The sequence below is a fragment of the Poecilia formosa genome, unplaced genomic scaffold, assembly GCF_000485575.1.
Source record: "Poecilia formosa unplaced genomic scaffold, Poecilia_formosa-5.1.2 Scaffold131, whole genome shotgun sequence".
In the NCBI taxonomy this organism is placed as follows: domain Eukaryota; kingdom Metazoa; phylum Chordata; class Actinopteri; order Cyprinodontiformes; family Poeciliidae; genus Poecilia; species Poecilia formosa.
The window spans coordinates 1,389,746-1,402,439 of record NW_006800070.1 but is presented as its reverse complement, the minus strand read 5'-3'; the positions used below and the strand labels follow the sequence as shown (position 1 = coordinate 1,402,439).

Sequence of the window (12,694 nt, the reverse complement as noted above, 5' to 3'; positions counted from 1 at the left end):
ATTTTTTTTTAAAAAAAAATTCACCCCGCACGGAACAAAAAAAAGTTTTTTTTTTTTTTTCCCTGTTTTCGGTTCTCAGCTTCAGCAGCTTCCTGGAAGATGTCTTGGTTCCTGTTTGGTTCTGATTCAGTTTGGTTTGTTTGTTCATCAACAGGAACCACCATGTAGGTATCAGTCTCCTGTTTTAACTCGATCTGTTCTTCACCTTGACTGCAGTAAACTTCTTTCCCTTCCACTTTTATCTGATGATCTTCTGGCTCTTCCTGTTCTTGTTTCACCTGCAGAGGTTCAAACTCCTCCTGGTCCAGGGTGGATTTCCTCTCCTGGTTATAAATGTTACACTGCAGGAAATCTGAACAAGAAAACAGAGGAAAAGAGAAATTGTTAACTTTACTCAATAGGAGAAAACCTTCATCGTTTAAGACAAAATGAACAAAAAAAAACACTTGAAAATTCAAGAGCGTAGACAGAGAGACAGATCAGTTGACATATTCAGCTGACATTTGGAGAATTCTCAAATGAATGTATTTAAATATATATATTTTGCTTATTACAAAATTAATTGCAGTAGGGACTATTGTTAATATTTAACATTAAATTGTATTATTACAAGTAGGGCTGGGTGATATGAGGACAGTCTAATATCTCAATATATTTTTGCTAAACACGATATATATCACGATATTCTTAAGTGAGCTTCAAATGTTATTTTAAACTATAGACTCCTTGCAGCATGATGTCACCATGCATGTTGCTGCTAGGGTTGCCAACCGTCCCGTAAAATAAGGAACTGTTCCGTAATTGGCTGTTAAATGTAACGTCCCGTCCGCAAATGTTTATGTGTATGTTTACATGTAATAATAAAACAACGGTCCCCGAATACTTTATATAGTAGGCTGCCCCAGTCATTGTTTCACTCACGGTGCTGGTGTTGCCATATTGTGCCCAACTGCTTTCTGGGTAACACAGACTAACCGACACGCTGCCGCCACAGTTAACATGAACTCTTGCTGCGCAGTTCGGAGTAATTTGGTTCAATTACACAAAAATAAGGCGACCTACATTTTCTGACAGATACTCAGGAGAACAGGTGTTTAAGTTAGCTAATCAACCATCATGAGTGTTCCTTCGTAATGATCGCAAAATGAAAATTCAAAAACATAAATCTGCAACGGACAGAATGTTCTGTTTGATGTTTTTACGTACATTTTTACTTGGAAAATGTATTTGTGTTTTTTAGTTCCTGATGCACTTGAACATAATCTTTGCCCTGCGCTCCCGGGGGCTATTTATTGGTTGCCATGGCAACGACTCTGCGCGTGACGTTAAGTGGACAGACTGAGAAAAAAATAATATAGCCACCCATTTTTCCACTGGACAAATTGTATCATAATTAAATTATTGGCCAATATAGAGAATTTCACTTTGTTCTCTCTTGTATCTTTACAGAACTGAAGGAAACCAAACTATGTGTAGATTTACAAGCAGAGAGAATATATATTTTTACATATCCAAACATTAGCATCTCAGCTTTAAGCCACATTTTATAGAATCCATCAATATTGATGGTCACTCGACTGACCAACTGCTCCAACCAGACCCAAATAAATTTTTTCGGCTCTTTATTATTTGCTATATTAAAGCAAATATATTCAGCAAATACACACTCATTCCGTGAATTAGAATATGATTGAAAAGTTCCTTTGTAATTCCATCACCAAGTGAAAGACATTATATAGAATAATTAGATTACTTCCGTTTTAACATGTTTATATTCCGTAGTATGTTTAATAGCTGCTAAAAGGTTCTTTTTGAAAGTTACTATCAATCTGACAGGCCTGATCAGGACCTGTATCCTAATTTTATCATTATTCTTAGCAGTAAAAAAGACAAGGCCTTCCAGTAACTGGATGCATCAGTCAGGCACACACTCCTACTGCCCCCCGTCCCCCACATTCCCCCTCAGTTCCTCCTCATCCCCACCAACTTGCAATACTGCAACACAAAGTTACACCCTTGTGATTCAGTTTGGTTTGTTGGCTCATAAACAGGAACCACCATGCAGGTATCAGTCTCCTGTTTTAATTCAATCTGTTCTTTACCCCGACTGCAGTCAACTTCTTTCTCTTCCACTTTTATCTGCTGGTGTTTTGGATCCTCCTGCTCTTCTTTTATCTGATGATCTTCTGGTTCTTCCTGCTCTTGTTTCACTTGCAGAGCTTCTAACTCCTCCTGGTCCAGAGTGGATTTCCTCTCCTGGTTATAAACGTTACACTGCAGGCAATCTGGACAAGAAAACAGAGAAAAAGAAATTGTTAACTTTACTGAAGTAAATGTGAGAAATCGTCCATCGTTTACAGCAGAAATGAAAAAAAGAAAAAACCCACACCTAAAAATTCAAGAGCGTAGACAGAGAGACAGATCAGTCCAACAAATCCAGTTGACATTTGGAGAATTCTCAAATGAATGGATATTTTTTTTTAAATTATTTATTATAAAATTAATAATAGTCACCACTGTTGTTAATATTTACCAGTAAACTTTATTATTTCAAGATATAACTTAATTTGGAGTTAGCATTTATTTTCATTTGTATTAAAATTAGATTTTAGTACACTTAATATTTTTGGGGTTTACTTACAGAGTTTATTTGTAGGTTAATAATTGTTTAGTTTTTGTTCCTTTGTTATTTACTTTTCTACATTAGACAGGAAGAACTGAGGGTCCATTTTCTGTAAGCATAGGGACTGGTATCAGACCAGCATGCACTGGGTTGGACCTGTGGGTTTTGACCAGAGTAGGAGAGGAAACAATGAAAAGTAGTGAGAGGAAATAGCGCCCCCTTCACTTCCGGAGTGCAATGGTCCCATTTCCAAATAAGGTATGAGACTGACAGTGGTCCGTCGCCGCCCCTTTCTGTTTGCTGCAGCGATGTGTACTTGCCTGGATTACTCAACACGTGCTGTGTATGGAGGACCAAGACTGACATAGCAAGAAATAAAAGGGTAAATATATATCTAGTTTTTCCTTGTCCTTACACATAAGTTTTCGTCAAGAAATGTATATATATTTACTTTTTCCATTTCCCCTAAACATGCGTTTTTGTCAAGAAAAGTAGATATTTTGTTTTGTCTTTTCCTTATAGAAGCCCTCCTTTTGTCATTGCCTCCTGCTTCACCTTTTTCTGCTTTATCTTTTTCCTCTTCTCCGTGTGCGTCTTTGTGTTAATGAGAAGAGCTGCTTTCTATGTCCAGCAGTGATCATAATTTAAATGGAGTCGTTTAATTGAATTTATTATAAGTTATTGAGGCCACAGTCAGTGTTTTTTGAAACTACAGAGAAAAAGTTAGATGCATTCATCTGCTTTATGTGTAATGGGATCTGGATTCAAGGTTCAACTAGATGAATATTAACTAAACCGCATAAAAATGCGGCTATAGCAGATGTTAATAAAATTATAATTTGATGGGTAAAAATAGAACATGACCGATTTCTTTTAATGTTGTCGGTCAAGATGACGACAACATTAACATTATATATACATAATATCTAAAGAATTGCACATAAATAACAGTCTTTGCCACCTTGTGTGGCATAATATAAATCGATGAATAATTAAAACTTTTTAAGATTAACAAAATCTCGGTTAGCCTTCATAGCGGGGCTGAACCCTGTCGTATTCGTGCTTGATAAAGACCAGACGTTGTATAATGCCCAGATACTTTTATTAAAGCATCTTTTAGAGGTCTGTTCAAACAGCTTGTTCACAGGTGTGTCACATCTATTTCTCTTGTTCCATTCTCTACATTTATACATTCACGTGAACTCATGCTTGCCACCTAGTGGACATAAACATAATTCATTCAATCATGACAAACCCCAGTGTTACACTAAGCACTACGCTGATAGCTAATATTAGCTGTTAGTTTGTCGGTGGACATAAATACAGTATAGTAAAACTCTAATCACAAAATATAAACGGTAATTTGTCCATCTTACTTGTGACACGTTATCCCCGAGATCTCACGTCATTAGTTTTTGCAGTGTTAATTTCTGTTGTGTTAAACGTGACATTTTTGACTCGACCAATGTTGGAAAAATTTTGCAGTAAAATCAGAAATGTGGGGATCCCGGTTTAGAGGGCCACATAAAAAGCTACAGCGGGTCAGATTTGGTTTGCTTTGTTTAAAACCATCCCATTGCAGCCTTTATTTTCAGGATCGTTGTCGTACTGGAAGGTGAAACTCTATTCAACTGGATTTCTCCCGTTTTGTAATGCAACTCTCTTTATTAATACAGGACGAAGAGCCATAACATTTTTACGACTGAAATTACTGGCTCTACTTTCTCTCTACATACATGAGCCATATTTACAGCATAATTGTGATGTCTGTCTTCATTTATACCGGAGGAGAATAATTACTAAAATGATCCTTGAACAGAAAGCTTCAGATATTAAGTCCTTAACCTTGGTCCAAACGCTGGTGTTTCCTACCTATTCGGTGTAAGATTATACGGGGAGTTCGGGAGAAGCCCAGCAGTCTGCGCTGATCATCCATCTCGTCCTCAGACTTGACGATGATTTCTTTAAACTCTGTGAATGTTTCTTCAGCAGGAGTTAAGTGCATATTTAAGATGGATTTTCTTTACAGAATCACTCGAACAATTAACGAAGCAAACCGTGCGACGTCAACATCTTCTTCTTCTTGAAATTTACTGGCGGTTGGCAAGAAACATTAGGTGAGCATTACCGCCACCAACTGGTAAGGAGTGTGGACCGCATGACAAAAAAAGCTACATCCTATTATACAACTTACTCTCTCAAAAAATCAAATGTATCAATGAATCAAATATAGCCTGATATCCTCTGCTTCCCAAATCCTTTTTCTGTAAATCAACAATATCAGATTTCATTTTCATATTACTAAGGTTCCTAATAAACTTATTTCTCTGAATCAGATAATTCCGACACCTCAAAATAACATGTTCCACTGTCTCATCTTCCCCGCAAGTCACATTTCACTGTCTGATGTTTCCCTATCAAAAATAGCGATCTATTTAATCCAGTGTGTTCGATTCTAAGTGGTGAGGTAATTATCTCTTCTCTCCTGTTTCTTTATGTTCTTCTCATCTGTCAACCACCTTCCATTCGTTTATTCTTCCCATACCTTTTGCCACCTCTCTTTTGTATTTTGTTTAATTATACCCTGTTCGTTATTCTGCAATAGCCAGCCACGCCATTATCTCACCACCGACTGACTACTGACCAGTTCTCTGTCTAACAGGTCCAGAAAATCCCTGAAACCCGGGTCTTTCCCTAGAATAGGTATATAGGAGATTTTCTGTTTAAACTGGTGGCGGAGAAAACTCGTCTAGCTCTAACTACCTTCAGATCCAGAAGTTACGGCCCTTTTCAGTTGAGAAACAGTCAGCAGAGTAGCCCTCACTGCTGCATAGCTTCTACAACCACTCCTGTTAACGGTAGCTTTTCTCCTGGAATCATGTATGTTAATTTTACTTATTATCAAGAGAACCCTTAATGATCAAAACGACTCAATTAATCTCAATGTCCACAAGTTATATTAATATTTTAATAGGTAATTTATTATACAAGCTTTAGCAGGGGTAAATAACAAGCAGAGTTTCTTTCAGAGATTACAATTTGTAACAATATAAAATCAAATTAAAATCGATCTTAACCTACTCTCATTTCTAACCCTAACCTGTGTCACTAGTTCCACTAAGCGAGGCCTTTGGGGCAGTTCAACTCACACCCGGTGGCAATTGATCTTGGCAGCTGAAGTTTTCAGATGTCCTTGGTCAGTCTCTGTCCTGGCGGAGCAAAGTTCTCTTTCAGAAAAGCAGCAAAGTCGATCAGTCCGTTGTCCTTTAACGAACAGGATCTTCATCACTAAGTGACCTTTTTTTTTTACTCTAAGTCTACCACAGTAGAATACGGATCATTGGGTGGAGGCAGAGGGGTCAGCCAAATCAGGAACCAGGACTGGGGGCTGATGGATCTTGTCCCTTCTTTGCGGCGCGAAGTCTCAACTTTCCCTCGGTCCCAAGGTGCGGTCCTCTGCTGATCTTCAGTCTGCGTTCTTTCGTTGTCTCCTCCTCAGCGCCGCAGACAAAGAACAGTTTCCTCCCTGGCTCGCTGGCTTTTAAACCCTCTTAGCCCATAGTTGTGTGTGGGAGAGGTCTCATGACTCACCCTTCCTGAATGTCTCAGTGGGAAGTACCTACTCTCCCCAAACCTTGCTCCTCCCTGACTTTGGAAAGTCCCAGACCTTCCTCTTCTCTGCCTGATTGCTGCAACTCCTTCTCGGTACTTCTCTTTTTTCTGCTGGCCATCTGGCAGTTACTGCCTTTTTTGGAGTTGTTCTGGGACCTCCGCCCAGCCCAGTGTACTGCTTGTGACACAGTTTGTTCCTTTTTCTCATGTACTCAAATCTACAGTCTCATGTATCATGAAACATAATCAACCCAAAACATAATCAATTTGTTTTATCTGCTTATAACCCTCAGTATACTTCTCCATTATTTATCTATTCTGTGACTTAAGTATCATTATCTAAAATCATTGACAATGCACAACAATTAAGTTGTCACCGTTACTACAGATCATGAGTACAGAGCATATATTTCAATTATACATTACAGACACTGTAATTACAGAAAACATCAATCATTCCAACTGTTACACACATATGTAATTTATATTTCACTTCATTAATCATCCTTAAATCAATATACAAGATCACTGTTATTTCTCAGGCCTTTACCCTGTTTTCTGCGTGTACCTGGAGAGATCTCACACTTCCATGCCAGTTTTCTCGACAACCCTTTATTTCAGTTATACTAAAATTAACATTAATATCTATTCTCACCCTATTGGTACTCTCCTTCGCCAACCTGTCTGCCATTTCATTCCCCTTAATCCCATGATGTGCTGCGACCCATGCAAAATTTACTGTTAGCCCCATCATATACACACATATGTGTTCTAGTATACACAATACTAGAACACAGAAGGATCCATTACAACACACTTTACAGGTGAAACTAATTACATTGTGTTTTCAATATATTACCATTTTGGCAACACTTTATTTGATGTGCATAAGACTGACATGACACTGTCATAAACAAAATAACACCTTTCATGCAATTTTTAAAGCAAATTCTCATTAAAATTGTCATTATTTATTGAATGACACTTCATAACATCTGTTGGTATGTTCCTAACAGGAGTTATGTCACATTTATGACAGTATCATATCAGTCTTATAAACCCCCCGTCAAATAAAGTCTTACCCACATTTTTTTAAAGAGCCAATATATTATAACAGAATTGTACACATTGTCAATACATTCAAAGTTTACAGACAACATGCTAATGAAAATTAGCACAATAAAACAATAGGTACACTTTAGAGGAAATGTGAAAAATGTTTCACCAAGGACAGAGTATCGTTTTAATACAATGTCATAGTATTCCAGTATTACTGCAGACAAACTAACATTTCTTCTTCCTAAGAATAGTGAGGACCAACGACAGAACATTCCCTTTCACTGCACTTTACAGAAACCTACAAAAAACACCAATAGAGCAATTAAACAGAGAAAGCATTTGTATTTTAAAGAGTACAAAAATGGGCAAAGAAAAAATAAGATTTACAATTTTGAGACATTGTGGATTCGCTACGTACGCGACATAATCAGAAATGATGATTGGATGCCTGGGGTGGAAAAACATTTCTGGGTGTTGAGAGAAATAAATGTTAAAACTTCCTGCTCGTTGCCTTCTTCCGGGTCCATGATGTCGTGTGTAAAAGCGGAACCACAAGGACAACACAACAATCACTGTTCAACGTACAATCATTCAGAATTTATTCAACCAATCAAATGCATAAAATCACACAGCTCATCATAATTATCAGAAACCACAAACCAAGACATTAATTACCTGAGACAAAGACAAAATACGAAAACAAAAATACGGGGACGCATTTCGAGGACGCACCTGTCCCCAGAGAACAAGGGCGGACCCCAGCAATCTGAGCAACTGTTCCNTCACTCGAACAATTAACGAAGCAAACCGTGCGACGTCAACATCTTCTTCTTCTTGAAATTTACTGGCGGTTGGCAAGAAACATTAGGTGAGCATTACCGCCACCAACTGGTAAGGAGTGTGACAAAAAAGCTACCTCCTATTATACAACTTACTCTCTCAAAAAATCAAATATATCAAAGAATCAAATATAGCCTGATATCCTCTTCTTCCCAAATCATTTTTCTGTAAATCAACAATATCAGATTTCATTTTCATATTACTAAGGTTCCTAATAAACTTATTTCTCTGAATCAGATAATTCTGACACCTCAAAATAACATGTTCCACTGTCTCATCTTCCCCGCAGTCACATTTCACTGTCTGATGTTTCCCCATCAAAAATAGCGATCCATTTAATCCAGTGTGTCCGATTCTAAGTGGTGAGGTAATTATCTCTTCTCTCCTGTTTCTTCATGTTCTTCTCATCTGTGAACCACCTTCCATTCGTTTATTCTTCCCATAACTTCTGCCACCTCTCTTTTGTATTTTGTTTAATTATACCCTTTATTTCAGTTATACTAAAATTAACATTAATATCTATTCTCACCCTATTGGTACTCTCCTTCGCCAACCTGTCTGCCATTTCATGTGCTGCAACCCATGCAAAATTTACTGTTAGCCCCATCATATACACACATATGTGTTCTAGTATACACAATACTAGAACATAGAAGGATCCATTACAACACACTTTACAGGTGAAACTAATTACATTGTGTTTTCAATATATTACCATTTTGGTAACACTTTATTTGATGTGCATAAGACTGACATGACACCGTCATAAACAAAATAACACCTTTCATGCAATTTTTTAAAGCAAATTCTCATTAAAATTGTCATTATTTACTGAATGACACTTCATAACATCTGTTGGTATGTTCCTAACAGGAGGTATGTCACATTTATGACAGTATCATATCAGTCTTATGAACACCCCGTCAAATAAAGTCTTACCCACATTTTTTTCAAGAGCCAATATATTATAACAGAATTGTACAAATTGTCAATACATTCAAAGTTTACAGACAACATGCTAATGAAAATTAGCACAATAAAACAATAGGTACACTTTAGAGGAAATGTGAAAAATGTTTCACCGAGGACAGAGTATCGTTTTAATACAATGTCATAGTATTCCAGTATTACTGCAGACAAACTAACATTTCTTCTTCCTAAGAACAGTGAGGATCAACGACAGAACATTCCCTTTCACTGCACTTTACAGAAACCTACAAAAAACACCAATAGAGCAATTAAACAGAGAAAGCATTTGTATTTTAAAGAGTACAGAAAAGGGCAAAGAAAAAATAAGATTTACAATTTTGAGACATTGTGGATTCGCTATGTATGCGACATAATCAGAAATGATGATAATTGGATGCCTGGGGTGGAAAAATATTTCTGGGTGTTGAGAGAAATAAATGTTAAAACTTCCTGCTCGTTGCCTTCTTCCGGGTCCATGATGTCGTGTGTAAAAGCGGAACCACAAGGACAACACAACAATCACTGTTCAACATACAATCATTCAGAATTTATTCAACCAATCAAATGCATAAAATCACACAGCTCATCATAATTATCAGAAACCACAAACCAAGACATTAATTACCTGAGACAAAGACAAAATACGAAAACAAAAATACGGGGACGCATTTCGAGGACGCACCTGTCCCCAGAGAACAGGGGCGGACCCCAGCAATCTGAGCAACTGTTCCAGTTCCAAGCCTTTTGTAAGGAGGCGTGTTCACCTCTCTACTGTATGTAAATGAGAAGGAATGCCTTTTGCCTGACTGCAGACTGTAGAGTTTTTAAGAAGAAAAGTATAAGTTGTGACAAACAGAGCCTCCATGGAGTTATAACATGAAGATGAATAATTGTTATAGTAATAATCATAAAAGTCACAATAAAATTCATGATATAATTATTTCTGAAACCAACTTAAGTTTATTAATGTCTTTACTTCACTGTATATAATTAAACAAAGATAATTAATAAGCAAACTTACCACCAACTAGGAAGACATTAGCAGCCTTCCTCCCTTCGGGCTCCTTTTGTGACCCACATTTCATTTCCTTGTCCAGTTTTGTTGTCGTCTAACTCGGACTAGGACGTCACCAGCTTGAATTTACCAAAATTACTAACTATTATCAAGGACCCCTCAACTTTTAAGGTAATGTTATGCGAGTAAAAATGGCTAATTTGAACAGCGTCTGTTATCTTCCCTGGATTCAAGGCTTTTCGTCTTTTTAAGGCGTTTTTTTTTTTTTAATGAAAGTGTGCAATACCGCCACCATCTGGTCTGGAGTATGAACTGGAGCTAATGCCATTGACTTGCAGATCTTATATCAGGGGTGTCCAAAGTCGGTCCTCGGGGGCCGGTATCTTGCATGTTTTAGTTCTCTCCCTAGTTTAGCACACCTGCATCAAATGATGGCTCGTGAGAAGGCCTAAGGAGAACATTGACTTGCTGAGGAGGTTGTTACTACCACCAAGGAAAGAACTAAAACATGCTGGATGCCGGCCCTCGAGGACCGACTTTGGACACCCCTGTCTTATGTTGAGAATGAGAATCTCAATCGATGAATCATAATTTGTATTGACACACGGAGCATAAAATCAGCCAAGAAAAGCATTCAGACTTTACTTATTTTATTAACTTTCAGCGCTGAAAGGAGACGCTTTACCATTACATCCGAGAAGAGTTTCTAAAAAAAGTNTTTTTTTTTTTTTTTTTTAATGAAAGTGTGCAATACCCCCACCATCTGGTCTGGAGTATGAACTGGAGCTAATGCTATTGACTTGTAGATCTTACTTCAGGGGTGTCCAAAGTCAGTCCTCGAGGGCCGTTATCTTGCATGTTTTAGTTCTCTCCCTAGTTTAGCACACCTGCATCAAATGATGGCTCCTGAGAAGGCCTAAGGAGAACACTGACTTGCTGAGGAGGTTGTTACTATCACCAAGGAAAGAACTAAAACATGCTGGATGCCGGCCCTCGAGGACCGACTTTGGACACCCCTGTCTTACATCATACATCTGAAAATGGATTGGATAAAGATAGCTTCCGTGTTTTTGTTAAAAAACTGAAAACAAGAGATCATATTCTGAGAGATGTAAAACTGAAGATACCTGCTACATTTCGTGTTAAGGACAAGTATTGTTTTTGTTGTAGAACCTCTCATTAATTGTCAATGTTTGATATATTGAGGCATGAATACATTACTTTGTTAAACATTACATCAAGTTCCACTATAAGGATTTTTTTTCTTTGCCATTGTAACAAAAATAGTAAAAGATCATTAAGCCACGACCTGTATTATATTGGAGAAAGCATGAAGCAGTGGGGAGATCAGTGTTGATTCAGCAGCAGGAAAAAGACTGAACGAACGTAGCATTCACAATGATGTGGGGATAAATTCTGGAAAGGGAGTGTTACAGGTTGTCTTTCACTTTAACTGCAGATGTTGACCCTTATAGAAGGGACAATTACAAGAGAAGAAATGAGCAGAGACGAAACCAGTGCGCCTTTACTTACTCTTGTATTGAATGTAAAGAGCAGAACACAGAAATATCTTCTCATACAATTATTACAGTTATTTAACAATATTTAAACATGTCACTTTGAATCAATGTTATGTTACTGTCAGAAGTAAATTAATAAAGAAAAAAGTAGAAATATCAAAATGATGAAGAACAGTATATGACTTCTACCTCTTCATAAAAATCAGTTGTTCTCATTTAAACAAATCAAACTGCTAGATGCCGAACAGAACATATCGCTAACGGCTTACTGCCGTTAGGAACAGAGCTAAGTAGCTAGCCAAACACTCTTCGCACATCACATTAAAGCAAAATAACTAATACGCGACGCAAAACAAACTAAATACATACAAACTTGCACACACAGGGCTAGCATTCATCCATATCATTCTCCAAAGATTAATCTAATTTCTTACCTTACAAAAGGGACAATTACAAGAGAAGAAATGAGCAGAGACGAAACCAGTGCGCCTTCACTTACTCTTGTACTGAATGCAAATAGCGCACGAGTCCCCTACTGGACTCTTTTCACTATGGCGCCAACGCGCCCCTCTTTCAGACAAAGGACTTAACTATATTTCTTGCACACACCAAATCAAACTAAATTAGAATAATCAAACAATTGGATCTGATACTAACATGGTAAAATGAATATCATACCCTGCAACACAGAAAGCTAAATTTGAGTAACCTCACATAGGCCTGTTTACTACCAGTCACATATTCTTAAGAAATACATGTACAAATGAGGAACATTTACTGAAATGTATCACACTAGCTAGTGTTACAGAAAAAAGCCTGAGAGTTTAACTCTTATAGATTCAGTTTTTTTTTTTTGAATGGATGAAGGAAATCACAAACATGTAGTAAGCACTGACTAGTAGACGCCCCCCTTCCCCCTCATGACTGCCCCCTACACGCACAGACACACAAATGGTGTGGTGAGTAGGGGAGGGCCACCTGCAAACAGAATGTTTATTGCTGAACCCAGGGGCTCTGTGGCATCTCCTGAGACATATAGTTAAAGTCAATATAGTA

The 12,694-nt window shown here is 37.6% G+C and overlaps 1 protein-coding gene and 2 long non-coding RNA genes across 3 annotated transcripts in view; 1 reads left to right on the top strand and 2 right to left on the bottom strand.

Annotated features, from left to right (window-relative positions):
* Positions 1 to 20: 20 nt before the first annotated feature.
* Positions 21 to 12,694, bottom strand: part of LOC103144760 (trichohyalin-like) — a 25,817-nt gene continuing 13,143 nt past the window's right edge. Inside the window, exons 3-5 of the mRNA XM_016676248.1 lie at positions 2,103 to 2,285; positions 73 to 352; positions 21 to 24 (exon numbers count right to left, since the gene is read on the bottom strand). Of these exons, the coding sequence (XP_016531734.1) occupies positions 21 to 24; positions 73 to 352; positions 2,103 to 2,285 (467 nt within the window). The remainder of the gene's footprint in view (positions 25 to 72; positions 353 to 2,102; positions 2,286 to 12,694) is intronic.
* On the top strand, positions 2,643 to 4,787 carry LOC107837295 (uncharacterized). Its single transcript, XR_001663310.1, has 2 exons — positions 2,643 to 3,005; positions 4,653 to 4,787. It is a non-coding gene; the product is annotated as an uncharacterized LOC107837295 (long non-coding RNA).
* Positions 8,994 to 10,056, bottom strand: LOC107837293 (uncharacterized). Its single transcript, XR_001663308.1, has 2 exons — positions 9,438 to 10,056; positions 8,994 to 9,348 (listed from the first exon to the last, which is right to left on the bottom strand). It is a non-coding gene; the product is annotated as an uncharacterized LOC107837293 (long non-coding RNA).